Source organism: Plectropomus leopardus, chromosome 16 (genome assembly GCF_008729295.1).
Source record: "Plectropomus leopardus isolate mb chromosome 16, YSFRI_Pleo_2.0, whole genome shotgun sequence".
In the NCBI taxonomy this organism is placed as follows: Eukaryota; Metazoa; Chordata; class Actinopteri; order Perciformes; family Serranidae; genus Plectropomus; species Plectropomus leopardus.
This window is the reverse complement of record NC_056478.1, coordinates 8812971-8836859: the sequence shown is the minus strand read 5'-3', so window position 1 is coordinate 8836859 and position 23889 is coordinate 8812971. Positions and strand designations below refer to the sequence as shown.

General features: G+C 39.8%; 1 protein-coding gene across 1 annotated transcript in view; it reads left to right on the top strand.

Annotated features, from left to right (window-relative positions):
* Positions 1-23889, top strand: part of itsn2a (intersectin 2a) — a 54453-nt gene that overhangs the window by 21063 nt on the left and 9501 nt on the right. The window contains exons 7-29 of the mRNA XM_042503129.1: positions 359-452; positions 3658-3800; positions 4085-4148; positions 6028-6165; positions 7288-7394; positions 7479-7741; positions 8276-8425; positions 8513-8653; positions 8757-8844; positions 8932-9071; positions 10883-10963; positions 12044-12183; positions 12326-12731; positions 13680-13852; positions 14061-14121; positions 15723-15955; positions 16712-16752; positions 16839-17005; positions 18830-18863; positions 18992-19116; positions 20897-20993; positions 22191-22382; positions 22613-22657. Coding sequence (XP_042359063.1) covers positions 359-452; positions 3658-3800; positions 4085-4148; positions 6028-6165; positions 7288-7394; positions 7479-7741; positions 8276-8425; positions 8513-8653; positions 8757-8844; positions 8932-9071; positions 10883-10963; positions 12044-12183; positions 12326-12731; positions 13680-13852; positions 14061-14121; positions 15723-15955; positions 16712-16752; positions 16839-17005; positions 18830-18863; positions 18992-19116; positions 20897-20993; positions 22191-22382; positions 22613-22657 — 3123 coding nt within the window. The remainder of the gene's footprint in view (positions 1-358; positions 453-3657; positions 3801-4084; positions 4149-6027; positions 6166-7287; positions 7395-7478; positions 7742-8275; positions 8426-8512; positions 8654-8756; positions 8845-8931; positions 9072-10882; positions 10964-12043; positions 12184-12325; positions 12732-13679; positions 13853-14060; positions 14122-15722; positions 15956-16711; positions 16753-16838; positions 17006-18829; positions 18864-18991; positions 19117-20896; positions 20994-22190; positions 22383-22612; positions 22658-23889) is intronic.

The following is a 23889-nucleotide window of genomic DNA, read 5'->3' as shown; positions in this document are numbered from 1 at the left end:
TCCCCCCCTCTCTTGCTGCTAGTGAAAATATCTCAGTGCCACAGCTCTCGAGACTTTAGCACAGGGTCTGCACAAAACAGTTTGTTTTTAGCCAGATGTCAACAGCCTTGCTGCTGGAGCTCTGTGTGCTGCGACTGTAAAGTGTGAGAGATAAGATTAGATGTACACACGTTCAAGGTCAACTGCATCCTGCACGTTGACAGTATGGCAGAGATTGATTGCATAAGACAAAGCACATGCACACCCTGTATGTATTTACTTGCATGCACTAAAGAATTCACATTTTCTTCTCATATTACACTGAGTTTGTCAAAATGATATTTAACTATTAACCAACTGCCTCCAAATCTGTGCGCAGTGCTCCCTCTCTCTGGCTTCTCCTCACCGATGGCCTTCTCTCCGTCCACCGGCATGTCGAAGGCCAACTCTCTCCTGGACCTCGGATCCAGCAGGTAAGAACCAGAGCGTAAATAAATCCACACTGTATAAAATAACCATGAAAGCTTCCCTAAAAAAAGCTTGAAAGGAGAATTTTGCTCATTTTTTAATGTCTTCTGTCAGCACACCATGTTCCTCTTGAGGCACACATTCAGAGTCAAGTACCCAAAAGTTTTATGTCAGGATTTCTGAAATGCACCATTTACTTTGCAGTTAGGCTGGCATAAACACTGAGTCAAACACTACCAGCAGCCCCATTAGTCCAGTGCTTACAAAGAAGCAGAGTTTTTGCAGCAAAGGGTCGAGGATCAGAATGCAAGCTGAGATGAAACACTTTGATAAGAGAGGGAGCAGGAAGGGCATTTTGAAATCAGATGTTCTAGTTGGCAACTGTAGGAAGTGGGCATGTTTACAGTCACAAACATTAGAGGAGAGCTGGAATCAAATGGCACTCTCACAGGAGGAGGTCACTATTAATGCGAGGTTTCCTTCTATCTTTAGTCGCCATGGAGGTCCAACTCATTGGTATTTTATCTGGACATCTACAGATTGGATTGCCATAAACTCTTGTACAATTATTCACGGCTCTTAAAGCAACAAGTCTACAGACTTTAGTGATCCCATGACTTTTCCTTTAGCACCACCATAAGGGTCGCATTCACATTTGTAGTTTTGCGCAAAATATTTCAACATATTTTAACAATTACTGGGTACATTTCCATGAATATTGTGGGTTCTATATATATATATATATATATATATATATATATATATATACAAACAGAATTCTACACACAATATTCATGACAGCTAGTTAATAAAGATTCAGTGACTTATGGGGAAGGGGTGGGATTGAATGCTCCTTTTCGAATATGTGAAGCGAGTCATTTTGTATTGAGACATTTTTTTTGCTTCATGTTTTTCATTGTTCATTGTTTCATTTCTTTTTATCGGTCTATTTTTGTGCAGTGTTTCTTTATTTCCTTTTTTACATGTTCGAAATAGATAAAAAATCAAATCAAATCAAATATGTAGTATATTGTGTGTGTGTGTGTGTGTGTGTGTGTGTGTGTGTGTGTATATACTGTGTATATATATATATATCACTGCGCTTTCTTCTGTGCAGTTGGCAGGTGTAATTTGGTAGAAAGAAAATAGTTCCTACTTAAAACTGCTCACAATGAGTTCTGTGGATTATCTTAAGTAACTAGGTCATGATTTCTGGAAAGGGACACTGATGTTAAGCTCTTCAAATGTGTGTTTTTTGGCATTTTGAGCCGTCTTGCTCCACCATTTTTGTGAGAAGGCAGACATTTCTACAGCTTATATCTCCAACACTCTGCAACTCAAACCAAAACAATCTAGACTGATAAATAGCAGTAATATAGGTTAGAGGAAAAAATGTGTATTTTTGATATTGGGGTCAACTGTCCCTTTAAGATGTTTGTTTTTAATGATAATTAGAAATAATGATAATAACCTGCAAAACAGGTTACTGTTATTATAAGTGGAGCAAAATATATGTATTGTTTAAGTCACCAGTTTTAAGTTGTTTTTTTTAACTAATGAGTTTTGTTAAATTATATGCTCAGAATATCATTAATGTTATCGGCAATACATTTTTCCTTTATATCTCAAGGGGAAGTGGAAATATGAGATAAGACTGAATGGGTTTGTAGTCATAAATCTACCACAGTCAAAATTTCATGCACTTTTTTTTCAGTTTTTCTGAAAAAGTTAGAGTAGAGGGAAGTAAAAAGGTGAAAACAAGTTGAAACTGGAGTCAGGGTGGTTTTAAGTGGTTTCAGTAACAGAGAGATTCCCTTTTAAAAAAAAGGACAATAGAAGTATCCAGTGTCCTTGCTCCTTTTCATTGTGTGGTTTGGGAAAAAGATAGGAGTGGTATCTGATTTCATTTTCAATGTATTTCTTTAAATGGCTCAGTGTTTGTCCTGACCTCAGGTGTTGGTGGTAAGAGAAGCATAAATAAGGACAACAGGAACGTTAGAAGGTCAAATACAGGTACAGGTTGATCCAGCAGCCACCCACATCATTTTAACCTTCCCGTCCTCATTGTGACGTCCTCTTATATCATGAAAGACTCTGTTTTTTCCCTGTAGAACCACACTCTTAGAAATAAGGGTTCCAAAAGGATTCTTTCTGAAGGGCTGATGTTCTACCTAGAACCATTTGCTTCTGAAGAACCTTTTTTGGAATGAAAAAGGTTCCAATATCTTTTTTTTTTAAAGCATGCATAAGAATTTTTTTTTTTTTTTTAAAACAATGTCTTTATTGGGGTTTTCAATTATAACAGATGTAACATGTAAATTAAATAGTCTTAGCAGCAAATATGGTATACCTTAAAATGAAAAAGTAAACAAAAACAAAGCAAAAAACCCCCAAAATTCTTATTATTCTTATTATTCTTATTCTTATTATTATTATTAACTGGGCTAAACCATTTAATATTCTTGTTTCCGATTGCCCTGACCCCTCTGCCATCTTTGGTTTTATTGTTCTTTAGCAACATTTTGTTTTTAAAAGTCCATGAAGCTCCCCCACATATTTTCACAAACTGTCAGCTTTCTTTTTGAAACATATGTTAGTTTTTCCAAAGCAACACATGTTGATCAATCCTTATTGCTTTGTACTTAGTTTGTTTGCACTAACTCTCTCTCTTTTTCCTCTCTCCCTCTCTCTCTCTCTCTCTCTCTCTCTCTCTCACACACACACACACACACACACACACACACACACACACAGAAATAAAGCCCTTGGGCAGAGGGAGGATCCCACACTGCATCTCCCATTGTCTCCCTGAAACCTCCTCTTTTATTTCAGAGGAGTGTTGCAAGTTTCCACCCGGCTATAATGACCGGGAAAAAAGTACATTCTTCTGAAAAGAACATCATTGGCCCAGCCTATACTTTGCTATTCTTGTACAGGCATTGTTTATAATAAAAACAGAACGGCTGATTAGCATAGCCCGGGAGCACAGCGCTGTCTCGTTTCAGAGAGTCATTGTCTGCGTGGTCGTTTGCTTCCTCTACAGCTAATTAAGAGCAGAAAGATAACACCGGGGAGTCTCGGAGCAATTAGCGGTTTTAAGTCGAGGCTTGAATACGACACAGAAAGTGACCACATGGTGTTGTTGTGTAACTTAACTTTTAGGCGATAAGTTGGTTTGTTGACATGCCTTTCTGTTCTCTCTGTTCGTAGTTCAAATTCTTCCTCCACCACGTCGTTGGCCAGTAACTCTCCAAAGACGGGAGCAAGTGATTGGGCCGTTCCGCAGGCCTCGAGACTCAAGTACCGCCAGCAGTTTAACACGCTAGACAAGCTCATGAGTGGCTACTTGTCTGGTACATCCCACACACACACACACACACACACACACACACACACACACCAGCCTAAATAAACACGAGGTTCTCAGGATCGTTTCGCTGCTCATGAGTGGCCTTCTCAAAGTTTGACAGAGCTCTCTGGGTCAGCTTCACTTTACACACATGCACTCACGTACTCTTGTGATTGCTCTTAACCCCACTCGACAGAACGTGGCAGTCAGAAATACACAAACACATCCACGTCAGCTGGCGTGAGAATTTGCTCTGTTATTTTTTCTGATGTAACCTTTACTTTGCAGGACCTCAGGTTAGAAACGCGCTGATTGCATCCAACCTGACGCAGACTCAGCTCGCTACCATCTGGTGAGTATAAGATGTGTGTGAGCGTGTGTGCGTACTTACCCCTGATTGTATAATCCAGCAGGTACACACATCTTTTTGTCACCTTGTATAATGTCATTTTGTTATGTTGGTCCGTTGTGTACATATGACATCTACTGCACGTCTGTTCACCCTGGAAGAGGATCCCGCCTCAGTTGCTCCTCCTGAGGTTTCTGTGACTTTGCGCCATGGCTGGAGGCATTATGTTTTCGGCTTGGTGTGTTGGTGTGATGTGGTATCTCAAGATCAAATGTGACACAAACATGCACAGATTTTGGTGGTCAAAGGTCCGAGTACAGGGTCACCGTGACCTTGTCTTTCTCATTCTTGTGAACATGATAAATCAAGAACTGATTAGAATTTGGTGGTTGAAGTCCAAAGGTCAAAGGCCACTTTGACCCCAAAAATATATTTTTGACCATAACTCATGTATTCTTACGTATTCTCATGTATTATGAAAACATTTCACAAATGTCTAATAGGATAAAATGACGAAGGGATAATGGTTTATATCTGTAAGGCCAAAGGTCAACTTCACCGTGACATTATAATGTAAACTGTAAGTGCAATGTGACTGGTTCACGGAGGCATACAACCACTACGGCAGCAATTGTTTTCCTTGTCAAAGGTTGGGGGGCCCTCTGAGGCAAATTGTGATTTGGGCTATAAACTGAATAGAATAAAACCAAACAGAATTGAATCTCATGCTGCGTGACTTTTTTAAGTTCACAACAGTGTCGAAAACCACTAGACAGGCGTGAAATTTAGATGGATGATGCCATTAAATCATAACTACACTGGTATTTTTGCTTCACTTTGTGTGGATATTATTGCCATGATTTATGGCTCAACCTTTTTCATGAATATGATTTAAAGGTCCAGTGTGAAGGATTAGGGGTATATATAGTGGCAGAAATTGAATATGATATTAAATAACTATGTTTTTGTTGTCATGTAAAAACTGGAAAATAAGAATAATTTGTTGAGCCGTTTAAATCTACATACAGAGCAGGTTCTCTTCTGCATAGTCTGTTTTTTTTCTACAGTAGCCCAGAACAGACAATCCAAACACTGGCTATAGACTGGGCCATATGTGTTTTGGCATTTTCACATCTTTGAGTCGGCCACCGTAGTTCTCCTACATGCTTTGCACACAGGAGATGTTTCAAGTGGTTGTAATCTGCAAACTCACTAGTTTAGGGGTTTTCCATTAGCACTTTGGGCACCAGGTGTTTCAAGACTAAACTCACGTCTGTCTGTGACGGAGACGAGAGAGAAAGTAAATTTTAATAGTCTGCGTTCAGCTCTTAATACTTTTGTACCTTCTAACTAAATCTCTGCTTATAAATGTCATTACTCAAGACCAGGTGTCATCAGTTAAAGACACATTTTAAAGCAGGTCGCCCTGTTTTAATGGACACTCAGATCCCTTCTGCTCTTGGTTGACGTGCCGAGTCAAACCAAACAGAAGCAAAGCTGGCACACGAGTGTGGAAAAACAGCTCGAGATGCCACTAAATCCTACACACTAGACCACAGGGCTATGATAAGATAGGTCTGAGATAGGATGGGACACAAGTTTAGGAGTTTAGGAATTGCTTCTGTAATAGGAAAATAGGATTCTTTCTATATTTTTTAAAGCTTAAGATATGACGAGCTGTTAGGATATTTTTCTGTAATGAGGCCGCTGTTTGCAGCTCTTTCCCCCGCACAACTTTATGAGGTGATAATTTCTTTATAGCTTGCTCTGCTGCCTCCAGAAAAAACAATCATGCTGCTTTGAAATCATATTTTCACCCCAAAAAGTTACAGATTTCGTCTTTACTGCTTTATAATGTGAGTTCTACGTTGTGTGTATGCAGGACGCTGGCAGATGTGGACAAGGACGGTCAGCTACAAGCTGATGAGTTTATTCTGGCCATGCACCTGGTGGACATGGCTAAAACTGGCCGACCTCTTCCCCTCACACTGCCACAAGACTTGGTGCCTCCTTCTCTCAGGTAAGACACACACACACACACACACACACACACACACACACACACACACACACACACACACACACACACACACACACACACACACACACACACACCCTCACCACAATAACACTATTACAGATTCTTTTTTATGCCTCTGTGGCCTGAGGCATAATGTTTTTGGGTTGTCTGTCTGCCCATCCGTTCATGCCATTCTCACGAACGTGATATTTCATGAACGCCGTGAGGGAATTTTTTCAAATTTGGACCAATGTCCAATTGAACTGATTGGATTTTGGGGGTCAAAGATCAAAAGTCAAGGACACTGTGCATCCATCTCATTCTTGTGAATGTGATATCTCAAGAACAGCATGAGGGGAATTCTTCAGATTTGGCACAAATATCCACTTTGAGTCCAGGATGAAGTAATTACATTTTGGTGGCCACAGGTCAGGGTCACAGTGATCTTGCCTTTGTCTGATTTCATTAATGTTATATCTCAAGATGGCCCAGGGGACCATTTACACAGCAACAATTTTGCAGTTCACATGACAACGCCATTTTGGGGGCCTAAAAAAGGACAACTTTTTAAACCAGGGTTCAGAGTATAATCTTTTGCTGTGTAAACTGGCAGTGTGCAGTTGTGAGAACAGTGACGTCACGGTCGTACTTTGTGCATGCATTAGGTGCTCCTCTACAGTGTGTCGTTACAAAGTTACGCCGGCGGCTCTTGGCCTGGCGTGCACACTGCTGCGTTTTCAGTTGCTTTTGCACATCTGTGTACATGAGGGTCATTTTTAAAATGTTATCATATGAAGATTTTTTTAATTGGGCCATTCTCATCTAAATGTGGCTTTGAGGAAATTTTCTCAAATTCAACACAAACATCCATATGGACTCAGGAATTAACTGATTAGAATTTCAGGATTCCCATGATCATGGAAATCCTGGAAAAGTCATGAAATTTCATTTTCCTATTTGTGGAAAAATCCTGAAATTAGAAAAAGTTATTGATAGTTTTGGAAAAGTCAAGGAGTTTTTGTGGAGTGTAAATTGCAACAGTAGCCATGTTTTCACAGATGTTGAGTGGTGTGTGGAGACGAACAATCACAAGGAGGTAATTATGTTTTGTTTTCATTTCAGAGGAGGAGTCAAACCCAGCGAGCTTGTAAATGGAACGGGGCCCTACATAACTCCCTGTTTATTGGACACACCAGAGATAGAACCTGCACAAAAGCCCAAGAGCAGTGGTACGACATGTCCTCTCTGTATGTTTTGTACAATGTGAGTATTTGGTCTTCCTTTATATAATACCTGTCTCTTCTTGTTCTTAGTGTCTTTTGAGGACAAGCTGAAGGAGAACTTTGCGCGAGGCAGCGCCGAGCTGGAGAAACGTCGCCTGGCCCTGGAAGAAGAGCAGAGAAAGGAGAGGGAGAGGAGAGAGAGGGAGGAGAGGGAGGCCCAGGAGAGGAGAGAGAAGGAGGCGAGGGAGCAGGAAAACCGGAGGAGGCTAGAGGAGGAGAGGCGGTTGGAGAGACAGAGAGAGATGGAAAGACAGAGGGAGGAGGAGAGGCTGAGAGAGCTGGAGAGAAAGGAGGTGAGCAGGAAAGTGACCTTACTTCTGAGATAATGAACATCTAGAGTCATACTCAACTTACGGCCTGAGGGCCAAATTTGCCCCCCTGTAGGTTGCCAGGTGGCCCCCCAACTTTTTGTACTTTTAGTATACATAAGGTGCTGGAGTGCAACAGCATCAGAATATAGCTTGTTTATAAAAAATAGTGTCACTGGAGGATCCCCCACAGAAGTCCTAGCTACATCCCTAATGTCCAAAAATCCTAGAAAAGTTCTGAAATCCTACACATCCTAAAGTTCTAAAAATGTCCTATAATCCTACAAATGTCCTAAAGTTCTTGAAATGTCCTTAAATCCAAGAAATGTTCTAAAATCTTTAGAAAAAGTCGTAAATTATAGAAACGTCCACAAATTCCTAAAAAACATCCTAAAATCCTAGAAACATGTATGTGGCTGCTGCGACAGACCCCCGGCCTCTTGTTATTTTACAAAAACGAGCTGACTATCCCTGATCTAGATGGTCATGTCCAGAGATCATGTTTTTGTGTTCTTTCAGGCAGCAAAGCAGGAGATGGAGCGCCAGCGGAGGGAGGAATGGGAGCGTGCGAAGAGAGAGGAGCTGGGTAGGAGGAGGGAGGGGGAGCAGGATGAAATCTCCAGACTCAGAGCCAAAAAGAAGAGTCTGGAGTTGGAGCTGGAGGCTGTGGTGAGTCTGCACATTCAGAAATATGCACTTAAAATCTTGCATGAAAGCGTGGGCGCACACACTGATGTAAACTGCTCTGTGTCATAGGGCAACAAGCATAAGCAGATCTCAGACCGTCTCCGCGACGCTCAAAGCAAGCGGCGGATCATGAAGGCAGAGGTGGACCTCGTTAATCAGAAGAGGGACTCGCGTATCACAGAGATCAACACATTGCAGCTTCAGTTTGAGGTTAAAGAAATGCTTTTGCTTTCTCTTCCTCCCTGTCAAAAATGTAAATTATTCCCATGAATTTATTTTTCATCTTGTGTTTGTGTGACTGTGTTTGCCGTAGGACTGGCAGAGGAAGCTCTCACAGCTGGTCCCAGAACAACAGAGGCTGACGGAGAAGCTGCGAAACATCAACCTCAACAAACTCTCCTGTGGGTGACAAACGCCTGCTGCATGCAAAAAGGCAAATACATCATACTGTCTCACTTTCCCCTGACCTTTTGACCTTTGCCTTGTAGCAGTGACTTTGACCTCTCTGACCGGGAGCGTGACGGAGAAAGGGGTGAATTGCCGGAGGTTGAAGGACCAGCTCGACACTCTGGAGAGGGAGACCACGGACAAACTGGCCCAGATGGAGCAGTACAACAAGGAGCTTAAGGTCAGTGGTCAGCACAGGCTGAATCGGGATATGGAGGATGGGAGTGACATTTTTAGCCCGTCTCAAAGGAGTTTAAAATATTTGAATTCAACACAACCCAAATTAGCTCAGAAGGAGCGAGGTCAGGCCACTACAGAGTAGTTCAGATCACAGACTGTAGAGAAACTTTTGTAACTGTAGAGAAAGATTTGATTTTTTTTTTTAGATAGAGTTGGATGATATGTTATGAATGGTTTTTGGTTAGATGCCTGAAACAAGGTTTGTGAACACAAGAGTAAGAGACTTTCTTGTTTTGTTTAAGCTCATATAAACATATATTTGTTCATATATAATGAGAGGGAGTGCTGTTGTACTGTATATCATCACGTCTGTTATTTTACCGAAGATAATCACAGCTGTGATAATATACAGTCCAACAGCATGACCTTGTATTGCTTTTACAATTCCACAGTTGCCATTTATTAGTTAACAGTAATGTTAAAATTTTGTAACAACAGGTGATAGAGTGCTGCACTCCTGGTCTCCTCATCTTAAAGTCAGTGGGTTTTTTGAATGGTTTTTGGTTAGATGCCTGAAATAAGGTGTACTGTTAACACAAGAGTAAAAGACTTTCATGTTTTGTTTGAGCAATATCATATATATAGAGAGGGAGTGCTGTTAGACTGTATATCATCACGCTGAACTTGGCTTTACAGCGTCACTGTTAAAATATTTAACTTCTGATGATTGCACTTTGGCTTCAAATATCATAAAAGTGGTGTCAATATGTGAAGATTATTTTGCTGAACAAAAAGTGTAAGTATCGTGAACGTGTGTTTGCTACAGTGTTTATTGTCTGCAGTAATCCAAAATCACATTGGCTTTTTGTCGGGGGAACAATGTACAATGTGGTATTTTTACGTTTCTGTTTGTGCACTGACTAAAGAAAATATGACTTGTTAATTAGTGAGCGTTAGATCTTCTGGTAGATGTTTTTTTTTAACTTCTGGAGAGAGCTAGGCTGGCTGTTTCCTCCTGTTTCTTTTCTTAATGCTAACTAAGCGAATCAGTTGGCTCTTTCCAAAATTGATGCACAAGCACAAAAGTAATTTTCTCATCTAACTCTCTACAAGAAAGCAAAAAAAATGTATTTCCCCAAACTATTTCTGGAAGAAAAATGTCTCTTGAAGTCCTAATTTTACTTGTATTGACCTATTTGTCAAGGTAGAAGTCGGGAATTTTCAGAATAATACGACAAAATAAAGCAACATAACTTCATGATGGATTACACCAATTTTACCAACCAAGAGCTGTATTTTTGTTTCTTTCCTTCAGCTATGCTTTATTGGAATAAAAAAGAAAAGAAAAGGGAGCTTCATGCTGAAATCTTGTTCAGCTGGTCATGGAAACTCTAGTTTCACCCCTCAGGCAAAGAATGCCTCGTTACCTAACAGTTATTGCAAACATATTCACTGGTGGAAAGTCTGAAAATTCAATACCTGTGATGGATGATGTCATGCCTTTTCACAATACATCGTCAGTGTGATACTAATCGGTGCAGCATTGAACAGCTTTTTCTCTTTTGGTCTTCTCTTAACTGCCTTTTTAAGCTTTTAACGCCTTTCTTCCTCTCCTGCCTTTTTCCTCCGCTTCCCTAAACCTGGACATCTTTCTTACTAATTCACTTCATACTTTATTTTTTCTTCCTGCCTTACAACTCACCTGTTTCCTCCTTTTCTCATGATTACACGTCTTGTACCTTCTGTCCATCCCATTCTCTGTCCTCTCTGTCCCTTCCCCCACTCCATCATCACACTGTGTGTCTCTCGTAGCTTGGGGATATGGATGACTGTGTCCTGCGGGGCCTTCTGTCTCTGCTGGCCTGCCTCAGCCAGCTCTTCCTTCTCATCAAGGTTATCTTTCTTCTTCTTTGTCTCTCTGCCTCCTGCTGTGTCATCTTTTTTCCCCACTCCTCCTCATTAGGTTTCTTTTCTTCTTAATCTCACCTCTTGTTTTCCATTAAGCCACAATCTTCAATCTCTTTTTCATCCTGTGATGATTCGATTTCTTTTTTTTTTTCGTCTTTTCGACTCATTATTACATGGAGCTGTGCTTCGGTGCCATGTCTTCCTTTATTTGTTGTTGTTTCTCTCCATGGGATTTGTTCTAGCCTGTGTTTTCTGTGTAAACAGGATGCGCCCTGAGGGTAAAACATGCACACAAAAAATCTAACCTGCACAATTTCTGTGTTATAAAGAGAAAAACTTTGAACTCCGCCTGCATGTGTTTTTTTGTGAATGGCTGCCAGTTTGTGGAACGGTTTGCATGTTTAAACATGATTGTATGTGAACTATTGCACCAAACAAAGGTAGTTTTTAGTGATTACACATCTACTTCTTTCTGTAGATAGAGCGAAAATTTCATTTACAGTACTTTAGGTACCGTGACGGCATAATAGTGCTATTGTAAAAAAATAATAAAGGAGCCGGGGCGGGGGGTATTACTTTGATTAAAAACTCAGATTAAAATCTCAATTTAAAAAAAACAAACAAACAAACACTTGGGATAGCAATGCATCATTACACCAAAACAGCTTTAACATGTGTTTTGGGTTAGCCTACATATGAGATTTAATTACAATTCTTTTATCTATATTTTTCTTTTTTTTCCTTAAATTAACAACTTTAATCGTTAATCAATTTTTAATATTATTACTATCATTATATTATATTTATAGAGGTTTTTATTGGAATATATCCCCTTTCCCCTGCCTCTTATTTATGTATTTATTTTTTTTAACTTACAATGGACCTAAAAGACTGTCACGACATCCACTACTTTGGCTGTTTTGTGGTTGGAGCTGAGTGAAAGCTTGCATCCAGATGTGTTGTGCTTTGTGGCCGATCATTACGCTGTTTCTGCACTGTTGAACTGGTTACCGCTTGCGTCTTTTACATCTCTCTAATGTGTTGTACATCCTGTGGCTGCATCAGGAGCTGAGGGAGAAGCAGGTGAGGCAGCAAGCTGTCCTGGACGACCTGCACAGAGTCAAAGAGGAGAAACTGAGGGAGCTGCAGAGACGCAGAGAGGAGGAGGCAGAGAGGAGGAGGAGGGAGGAAGAGGAGGCAGCCAGGTGAGTGAGAGGAAGCATGTGACTGCATATTACTTTACTTGAATCTGCTTTTGTATCTCATAGTGTTTAAGTGACCCTATTTTTTTTTTTTTTAAATGCATCTTCTGTGTTGGATTTAAAAAGTTGCATTTACTTCCCACAGACTGGCAAAGCTGGAGCAAGAGAGACGAGAGAAGGAGAAGAGCAAGAGGGAGGAAGAGGAAGCGCGTCAGAGGAGGCTGCTGGAGGAGCAGAGAGCCAGACAGAGGGAGGAGGAGGAGAGGGAGGCACAGGCTCGCCTCCGAGCAGCCCAGGAGAAAGCACAGGAGGAGGAGAGAAGAAGGAGGGAGGAGGAAGAGGAGGAGAAGAGGAAGAGGGAGGAGGAGGAAGAGAAGAAACGGAAAGAGGAGGAGAAGGAGGAGAGGAGGAGGAAAGAAGAGCAGGAGAGAGGAGGACAGCAGCAGCCGGTGTTGGTAGCTCAGCGATCCTCGACCACATATAAAGCTCTTTACTCGTTTGTTGCCCGAAATGCAGATGAGCTGAGTATCGACGCAGACGGCCTCATCGAGGTACGAGACACAACCAAGATGTGAACTCACACGCTGACACACTGTTCATTACATGCATATAAAAATATTTAAATATTTTATATTCCAAGTATTTCTCGAATATTTTGTTTTTTATAACGCTTAAAAACCTTAAAATCCTTCAGAGTTTGTGGATTTCAGAGGAATAGAAATCAAGGCCTAGAAAGTTTGAGATCTTCTGATTTTGTTTTTTTTTTTTAACTTTTTTTAATTTTAATAAACAGACTATGTTCCAGTCATTTCTTCTTATAATGTTGGCCTTTTTGGGGTCCATTGGGTCCATGAGTTTAAAGGATTTAGGCCTAAAAAGTCCTCAAAAAGTCATGAGATTATTATTAATTTTATTTATTTATGTCTTTTGCTTCATAATAAAGTTTTTACCCAGACAGTTAAAAGGGGCAGTTCAACCCAAAATACATATTTTTGGTATCTTTTGATTATTTTTGTGTGAGTTTCAGAGATGTCTGCCTTCTCTCCAGTATAATGATTTGTAGAAGGAGTCATTGCTGTTGAAGTTTTCAAATGTATTTTTTTGCACTTTGAGCACCGCAAGCCGGCTGCAGACATTTCTATGGTCGATACCTTTTACAATTGAGATTGATAAATACTGCTGTAGGTAAAAGGAAAAATATTTAGCTAAGTAATACTTTAGCTAATATTACAGTAGTAACTATGATATTTGATAGTTTTTAACATAATATTTGATGAGTGTGGGGCGGCAAAAGATGCAGAGCAGAGACAAACTGGGTCAAGTGAAAAGGAAGAGCAGTCGCCGTGTGGTTGAAGTCTAAACACAGTAATTGTGTTTGATTGCTGTGTTGCAGTAATTGTTCCTGATTGGACCAAAAGACGACAGCATTTGGGAATCAACATGTTTATCATCGTCACCTTGTTATGTGTGATTGTGGCTGATTGTTTTCCATGATGCAGGTGGATGAGCAGACTGTCGGTGAGCCTGGCTGGTTGTGCGGGAGTTACCGTGGAAACAGGGGCTGGTTCCCCCAGAGTTATGCAGAGAAATGTCCCACCCGGTCTACAACTACTGAGACCGGCCCGTCTTCACCTGGAAAAACGTCCTGTCCACCACCACCACTAAATATAGGGTAACAGAGAGACAGAAAAAGCGTGTGATAAAGACATTTTTTGTGATATTTCAGTTTACCCTAAAGATAGCACAGTTTTGTGCTTTTGTGTCGTCCGCTAGTTTAACATTCACCTTGGGCATTGTAATGCCTGCCGCAGTTCTGTTGGGTTGTTTTTATTCATGTGTTGGCTCCTTCCCTAATGGTTTGTCCCTCCTGTTTTACCCAGAGTCCCAGACGGGGAGGTAGCGGCTGACAGCGTTGTTCCTGCCCAATCAGACGCTTCACAGGTAATGTTCAACTTGTGTTTACTTTTCACTCCAGTAAATTAGATTAGTTACTTAGTTTTATTTAAAGGAAGCTCACTCCTAATTCACAGAGTGACTCCAGCTGCAAATTAAAACCCTGTTTTGTTGCCGTGTCGGTTCAGAGATTAGCATTCATTGTCTGATTAGGGTGGCCTTGTTTTTATACAGGAGCAACATGGGAGTGTTTTTTCTGTTTTGTATTTGCTGGCTGTTGTCAGGCATCAAAGGGACAAAAAGTTCTCTTAATCTCTTTTCAAAAGGAGCACTTATTATGAGCTTTTGTCCTGCCAGTTTATTAAGATTAAAGTGGCCATAATTAATATTTTTATATTAACAAAGGACCAAATGACTAGGAGACACTTGTAAAGACAAACCCACAGAGAATTATTATTCAATTCTGTAGTCCCCCTCAGCTTAAGGTTTTTCTTCAGCTTCTTTTACCTCATTTTTTTTGTTTTCCAGCCCATAAATTTACTGGTTTTTTTTTTCAATTTCTCCACTTTGAGAAAACAGGAATATTTTATTGATCTCCAGGGGGAAATTGAGACAGGTTACAGTGTTTTTTATACTGTATATAGGCATAGAGAAATCATAGGAAAATAGAAATATAAATAAGAAGTACCAAGAAAAAAAGTGCATTATGCGACAATATATAACATAGTGCAGCGATTCCCAACTGGTCGAGTCAAGGGGTTCAAAATTCTCTTCAGTCATCAGTTCAAGGTCTACATAAAACATATTCAGTTTTAATTCACAAAATGTAAACAACATGTTAGCTTATAACACAAAGAAATAAAACATATTGTAAGAAACAGAAATGGACCTTCAAAATAAAATCTTTGTGCCAGAAATTCTCTGTACTTTACAATAAAGTGTTTTTTTTTTTACAAACTTGACACAGTCTTGAATCACTTGCAGTCCATTCAGAGTGGACCCATGACCCACTGTTGGCGCACACCCACCAGCTGGGAACCACTACCATAATATATACAGAAAAAAATAAATAAATCTATCTCTTTATTTGCTGGATTTGTGAACTTTTTGTTGACATATCAACTTTGTATTGTGATTATATGTCAGTGTTGTGATTACAAACTGTTGCTCTGCCCCCAGAAAGGCAAAAAAAATAATCAATGCAGGTTTAAATAGTGTTTAAATGTTTTGTTGTACTTTGTTAGGTCTCTTGTTTGTGTAGTCGATGTTTGCCGTCTTAGTATATCGGAGCTATAAACAGGCTTTGGCAGGGAACTAACTAGGTCTGGCTGCTGCTTACACCAACACACACACACACACACACACACACACACACACACACACATTCAACAGCAGCATGGCTGTGTATTTATAGCTTTCCCTGTTGGGAGTTCTTCTCTCTGCCTCTCTGTGGGTCACAGACATTTACAGATCTCCATCTCCCAGCAGATAACATCAGTGTTAGTAGGTCTCATGGTCAGAGCGTGTCATGTGATATAGATATTTTGACTTGCACTATATCTGATATGTTGGTTTTACTGATTTCATAGATGAATTTCTCCACTGTGCCAATAGTAAAACCTTGTTGCTCTTATATCCTCGCCCCTCAGTCCTCCGTCCCTCTGCTGGCTCGAGCCATCTCCTCGTGGTCCTCCACCTCAGAAACTCACCTCAGCCTCTCCTCCGGTGCGGGCGATGCTATCACTGCGCTGCTGAGCTTCGCACAGGGTGACATCATCAGTGTGCTGCAGCAGAAAGATGACTGGTGGTTGGGGCAGCTCAACGGGACGCAGGGTTGGTTCCCCAAAAGCTACGTCACTTTGGAGACGGGCGTCAATACAGAGTAAGAAGACGCGAGAGAGTGGACACATTTACCCATGTTAAATGGAAGCTCCAGTACTTCAACCTGGACTTTATTTTCCCATGTTTTTATGTCTAAGTGACTAATAGGAAAAACAATATTTGAAACTGATCCATTACTGAGAGAGAGCGCTGCATCCGGCAGCCATGAAACAGGCTGCATTGTAACCACGTGGTTAATGTGAAAAAAGGCTAAAACTAAGCAGCACTGATCAAATCTAAACCAATATTCTGTCACTGAGTTGCATATTTCTCACCTCAAATGTTTTCAGAAACATGTTTTAGCTCACTGTTTAACTGTAATGTGAGATCTAGCCGACCACTGTTATTTCACATTATTACACTCACCAGCAGGAGCGTTTATTGGTCTGATCAGGCGCGATGCATGCTGGTAGCTGTAGGTTTTCTACCTTGTTAGCAAAACCCAATGCCACAGTCCCTTTTTTTTCTTTGCTTCCTCTGGTTATGTTGCAGCAATTTCAAAAGAGACAGTCTAGTTTTATGCAAGGACTCTCTTTATGTCAATGAAATACTTTAATGGCTGTAAAATGTCGTGCACCTTTCTTCACCACTACTGGCTACAGCTCTCTCTTTGGACCAACTTCAAAAATTACAAAAATCACTTAGTCACTTAGACACACAAAGAAGGGAAAATATGATCCACGTTGATAAATACTGGTTACCCTTAACTTTAAGCTAATCCTACGACTAAACTGACTGTGTGTTGTTCTCATTCTAGTGTGGATGCATTTGACACCACTGACTCTGTGCAGTTAGAGGGTAAGGAAAGTTTTTATGTAGAAAAAAAAGCAAGTCTGCTGTCAGATATGTGGCTGTGACTCAGTCATGTATTTTTTCCGAACCAGAGTATGTGGCCTTGTACACATACGAGAGCCCAGAGGCGGGGGACCTGACGTTTGTTGAGGGAGATGTTGTCATGGTGACAGAGAGAGAAGGAGAGTGGTGGCGAGGATGCATCGGGGATCAGACCGGGGTTTTCCCCTCCAACTATGTCCGACCAGTTGAACCAGAGGTGAGTCGACCTGTAGAATTTAAAAGTATTATTGTAAGTTTTTATTTTAAGTTTTTCTCACCTAAATATGGAATGTTTGTCTTATTTATTTTATCTATAGTACAAATTATATTATTCATTAAAGGATAACTTCAGTATTTTCTAATCTGGACCCTGTTTTCCCATGTTTTTGTGTCTGAGTGACAAATGGGAACAACATTTTTTGAAATTGGTCCAGAATTGAGCGAGAGGGCAAAACAGGCTGCAATGTAATCATTTTGGGCATTTGTGCACTGTCAGTTTAAGTCCACTGAAAGTGTTTGTTTCTGTGTCTGACAACATTATGGAAAGGATCCCTACAACGATCGACCTTTATGTGTAGGAGTAAGATCCTTTTTGTTTAATCAGAAATACCCCCAAAATCGCCATCGCCAAACCAACCAAACTCCTTTTAAATAAACAGTAATTTTGGCATATATAGAGCCAGCATATTCTTACAAACTGTGTGATTTAAGGGTTAATTTTAACCAAACCAGAGTTGGTAATAGTTGGAAGAGAGGAAGCCGAACCAAGATTGCTTCTGTAAGTTTTTTTTCCGACTTTGTGTGTGTTGTACGATGATAAAATTACTTTTGATTTAAATGGAGTCTGGTGGGGTTGTCAGTAGCGATTTTGTGGTTGTTTCTGGTTAAACAAAAAGGATCTACCTCTTTAACTAGGGCCATTAAAATGATTTATTTTTTTAAAACCACGATTAATTGCAGTATTTCAAAAGTTAATCATGACTAATCGCATTTTTTAATTGCATGTTTTCCATAATTTTGCATTTTAAAACAGATTTGAGGTCCATATTGACAAGGTAAAGCAATTCTTACCAGATTGTTTTGATTAAGAATCAAATTACAGCAAAAAAACTACGTGGGACTAACATAAAGTGGGCATGTCTGTAAAGGGGAGACTCATGGATACCACTTGAACCCATTTTCTTTCAGATATTTTAAGGTCAGAGGTCGAGGGACCCCCATGAAATGGCTATGCTGTTTTTCTATGGTCAAACTTTGGAGTGTTATTCAACTCCTTTACTGAGAAGCTAACATGACATGGTTGCTATCACTGGATTTCTCAGGTCTCCTAGTTTCATATGATACTAGTAGCTTTAAATAACCTGGTACAGCCTCTTAAAGGCAGGAATGTCAGCCGGTGATTAAAAAATAACACGTTATGTAAGAACTTAAATCACATTGCGAACACACATTAACGCCCCTATCTTTAACAAAAAGGTCTAAGTGTAGGGATACTTTCCATCACGAGTTGTCACACGCTTATAATAACAATCTAAGCCTGTCAGAGTCAAAAAGTTGTTTCAGTGGATGTAAACTGATGGTGCAGAACAGCCTGAGTGGTTACATTGCAACTGACCATATTTTGTGGCCGCCTGCTGCAGCCCTCTTGCTAAATACTGGACCAATTTCAAAATTTGTTGTTGCCATTAGTCACTTTGACAGAAAACCTGGGAAAATAGGATCCAGGTTGAAAAATACCAAATTCTCCTTTGAACAAAGATCAATCATTTTATCGACTAGATAACAAAAAAATATATCAATCATACAATAAGTAATTTGGAAACCTGTGATAAGCATGTGTTAATACCTGAAATGAATCTTAACACCTATATTTAGTACAAAACCTTAACATCACTTTTTCACCAAGTTATATAGTTGTTTTTCTTTAATTTTGAATATAACTGAATATATACTTTGTTTACTTGGTAACTTTGGGCAGACTGACCTCATGCAACTTATTTGTTACTTTGCTTATTAAATTTCTTCGTATTTATTCATTCAGGCGACAAAACCTGGAGCTTCAATCAAAAAACCTGGTGAGACAGCTTTTCACAAATTCTGCACACAGACACAAAGACTGTCACAGTCTGCTGACTAACTCTATTATGCTGTTGACGTTTACCTGATCTAAACTCATCCTTGGCTGTGTCTATGTGGTCAACAGAGATCGCCCAGACAGTCAGCAGCACCACCGTTGCCCCGACGATGCATCAGCTGCGTCTGTCTCCGGGGCAACTGATCGTGGTCCTGGCCAAGAACTCCACAGGCTGGTGGCTCGGAGAACTGCAGGTCAGTTATCAAAGCTGTAAGAGCTCTGTGAGAGTAAGAGTGAGCCTTTTTTTTTTTTCAAAAGAAATTGAGAATAATGAAATAATGTCAATACTTTAAAATGTCAGTGAAAAGGTTTTACTTCAGGAATTAAATTGGCTTTTAATGACGATGTGCAGTTCAAGGTTAATTGCACCCCGGAGCACTATGAATAATCTGTCATAGTGGGGAAAATTTGAATATCCACATTAATGGTCTTTTCTTCATCTGTTTGAAGGACACTGAGGAAATTTAAATATGAAGTATAATATGAAGATTATTCCAGACTTTATTAACATACAGTGCTGTCCAAAATCTTGGCCACTTTAAACTTTGTTATTTTAGTAGGGTTATGATGATCATACATATTTTTTTCTCAGTAGTTTTCTTGCTAAAATACAACCAGACCATACATGAAATATGTAAACAGTATTAAAAACACAAATATTTTAGAATAAAATTGCAAGTATTTAGTGAGCTCTCCCTTTCCACCAGAAAGCAGAGCTTTTGTAGGTACTCAAAGACACTTTAAATGACACGCAAAAAGAAAAGCAAATATTGAATAAAGAATACAAAATACTGAAAGATGCTTACATGAAACAGAAGAACAAATACAAAGAACAGAATACAAAATCAAAATGACGGTTGAGATTTGTAGACAGGTATTGTAGGCTTTTATTTTCTGGCTCTTGGGCAGACAATATGAGCTTTACAATAATGATCTACTGGTGTTTTTATACCAGGTTGCTGTATGAATCCATGTTTGTAACTAAATATTGATTTCAGTCTGAAGAAGCTTTTGTGTTCTGACTTTTTTGGTGTTAATGTACACGTTCTCTCTCTCGCTCTCTCTATGTGTGTGTGTGTGTGTGTGTGTGTGTATATATATCCTGATTACAGCTAATTTTTGGTTAGCCTTTAAGCTGATTGGCCAGGTGATATAATTCAAAGTTTAGGGCTTCTTCATTCTTCTTATCTAGGTAAAAGTGCTCTTGGCCACTTGTAAAATTCTCTCTTACCCAAGAAAAGAGAAAAAAGGAAAACATTGCTGTAATCCATGGGTAACAAAATAAGAACAAATTGTTGATATAAACAAAAAAAAAGAGGATACTTGTTTTTGTATTGCTTCCTACATGAGGTCCAATGCAAATGTACCTGTTAGAAAGAACTAGTGCTGTTGGTGTTTTTGTATCTGCTGACTTGTCAGATCAATAAAGAGCTGCTGAGAGGCAGGCGGGTGGTAACAGGAGTAATAACAGGGTTGTCTGTAGGTCATACATCTACAGCAGGTCAGTCGTCACTGTCTGTTTTGTGCTGAGGCTGTGGCTGTAGCTCTGGTTAAGCCCTCAGTGACAGAGTAATGAGACAGCTGAGTCAAATAAGCAGCGAAGAGACGGATCAGACAAAATTTGAATTAACATTAATGGAGGATTACCACAGCTTTGTCAAATCGTACAATACCCTCAGTAGAGAATATGCTGATTTGTATTAAGCTCGCTGGAGTAGGATGAGACCTTGAGCAGCAATCTTTTAGTCATTCCAACAACTTTAGGCTAAAGTTTGGCTTGATTTATGATGGCAGCGAATATAAATCTCCAGTAAAGACCCGTCACGATTCAGTATGGTTTGTTTACGCTGCTGAGAGTTTGCAGGTTCAACCCTCCGGCCGCTGAAATGGATTGATCAATTTATCTCTGGATTTAGAATTCAGAAGTGAACCAGCAGGAGATTGATTTACTCTCACCGGCTCTTCTCCCTCCAGGCACGAGGCAAGAAGCGGCAGAGAGGCTGGTTTCATTCCTCTCACGTCAAGCTCCTCGGCCCCTCCAGCAGCAAGTCCTCTCCCTCACCTCTGCCAGGTGACGGCTGACACACTTTAAATATATAATGACTGATCGGTTCAAGCAAACACACTGATATTTCTAGGCCACAATGACTTTTACAGCCCTGCCAATAACTGCTGAAGAGTTTCTGTGGTTCTTATTTTGACATTTTACACAAATATGTGCATTAACACATAAAACAAGTGCGGTGCAAAGTCCAAGATTTGAACCTGACAGATTAACCTTCAGTGAGTGTGTACAGTTCGGAATTTCATGATGTGGTTTCTGTCATTTTGTGAATTTTTAAAGTTGTCAGTGTTGCTAGCTGTACAAATCCCTTTACTGCTGCATTTTGTCAAGTAATTATTCCAGAAAACCTTAAAGGTTTTATGTGATATTTAGAACATAAATATATCAGCAAACTACTAATTTCTCTGTGAAGTCATTGTGGAGTGATGGCGTCCTAAGCAGAGAATGAAGTCATGCTCACTCTGAGCCATAAGGATGCATGCACTATGAGTCCCTAAAACCTGGAAATTAAAGCTAAAGAAACTTTCATGTTTTGTTCTATGACATAAAATGCGGCTAAATGAGACTACAGAACGTCATCACGCTGAACAGCTTTACAGCTTCGTTGTGGTGGTAACGTTAAGTCATGCAACTCTACTGTAGATTGTTGAAAGTCTTAAGTTAGATTTTTACTTTGCATTTAGGCTTCAAAAATCCTTGAAATCTAAAGAAAATCTCTGCACACCTGAATGTGTGACAGGTGCTTCGGAGAAAGGAGCAATCTAAAGACAAAGAGGAAAACTCCAGCACACTGTCCCACTTACTGCTGACATATTTATTGAGTGAACAAAACAACGTTTCAGTCTAGCTAGACCTGATGCATAAGGATACCTAAAAGGTCATGGGTTGACATGGAAGGTCCTGACAGAGCGGCACCATGTGACAGGTTTGGAGTGTGAACGTGTTGGAAATTTTGTACCAAATATCAAAGCAATCCATCCAATAGTCATCAAGGTCTTTCACTTTTAACCACAAATGTCAACTTCATGGTGGCGCTAGTTGAAAAGTCAGAGGGGATCACAAAAGTTTGCAGGATTCATCCTCTGGGAACATTTTATATCTGTCCATCCAACAGGTGTTATAGATATTTCAGTAACCTGAGCCATCTAACTTATAGAGATACACATCCTGACAAAATCCCCATTCCTGTCTTTGACCCTACAGTGTGCCAAGTTATCGCCATGTACGACTACACGGCGGCCAATCGGGATGAGCTGAGCTTCTCCAAGGGTCAGCTGATCAACATCCTGGACAAGACCAACCCTGACTGGTGGAAAGGAGAAGCCAACGGGGTCACAGGCCTGCTGCCCACCAATTACGTCAAAATGACAACAGAATCAGACCCCAGCCAGCAATGTGAGTAAACCTCAAGATTCATTTTCTGCTTTAAAAACTTTTCTCCGAGGGGCGATATTTCCTCTGTCGTAGCAATTGAGAGAAAATCAATAATTCACACGTGTAGTTGGCGTTATTGTAGGAGAGCTGTTTCTTTTGTTGGGCACAAGAAAAACTGATATTTATCAGCTGTACAAACAAACTTCTCTCTTGTTGCTGACGATCTGATTGGTTGACTTGGCTCACTGCAGGTACAGTAGATTCCTCATCCATGTCAGAGCATGGAGAGACGGACGGTAAGCTTTAAAGAGTTGGTTTCTGTCACTGGGAGATCACTGGTGAACATTAAACCACTGCACTTAAAAGGCTAAATCTACCACACATTTGGGTTTGATACTATTTTTATGAATGACCTCTCCCAGAGGGCTGGGCTATACATCAATAGGATGTAGATATTGTGATATAAGACCAGATATAGTCTTACATTTTGAATACTGTAATTTGTAAATGTTGTCTTTTTCAGAAATGTCATTGTGGAAATATTTTGTGATAGCACTACAGATGATCAACCCAACAAAACTGTCCTAATCCAAGTTACTTTTTTAATTATTTTTTTTATTTTGTCTCATATCCACCAAAAATGAACATGTACTAACTGTAACTCCCCCAACAAACGTTGCAAAATCCATAGGCCTGTTGATATCTAGGTATTTAGTAAAAATATGCTGTTTGATTTTCTCCATATGGCCCAGCCCTACAGCTTTTTAAATGAATAAGACAGAAAGTAAAATAAATATTAATTGCCTTTTAAGTGTTCCTGTTAATGCTGCACTAACAATTTAAAATCATTTACAGTAGAAGTTTGACATTTTGGGAAATATGTTTATGCACCCTCTTGCAGAGGATGTCTGTTAAATAAAGCGCTAGCAGGCGGTTAGCTTAGCTTAAAAACAGCAAACAGGGAGAAAATGTTAGCCTGGATCTGTCCAAAGGTAAAACTAACATAAAAATCTGCCTACCAAGACTCGAAAACTCACTAAGTGACATTTTATATCTCATTTACTCTCATCTTAAAAATATGAAAATATAATAAGGCCCAGTCTTCTGCTGATAGCGAAGCATCTGAGCACTTTTTGTTGTGGTTTATTTTGTTTTGTTCTTTTTTAGTGTGTTTTTATTTTTGAATTGTGTCTGGATGGATACCTCTGAGGTTAGTTAGATAGGCTAGCCATTTTTAACTCTTTATGTTAAGCTAAGCTAACTGTCTTTTAGCTTCTTTAGCTTACGGACATGACAGTGGCATCAGTCTCATCTGATTCTTGGTTAGAAAGTATATAAGCATATTTCCCACTATGTGCTGCAAATCACTGGGTCACAGAACAAAAGTGAACAATGACTGAAGGGTTTTGAATTAAGAGCACATCATTTTGTCCTAATCAGTCACATTTTTAATTTATTAATTTTATTTACATAATTCTTACTGGGAGATTGATAAGCTATAGGTAGCGAAAATGTGAGGGTTGCCAAC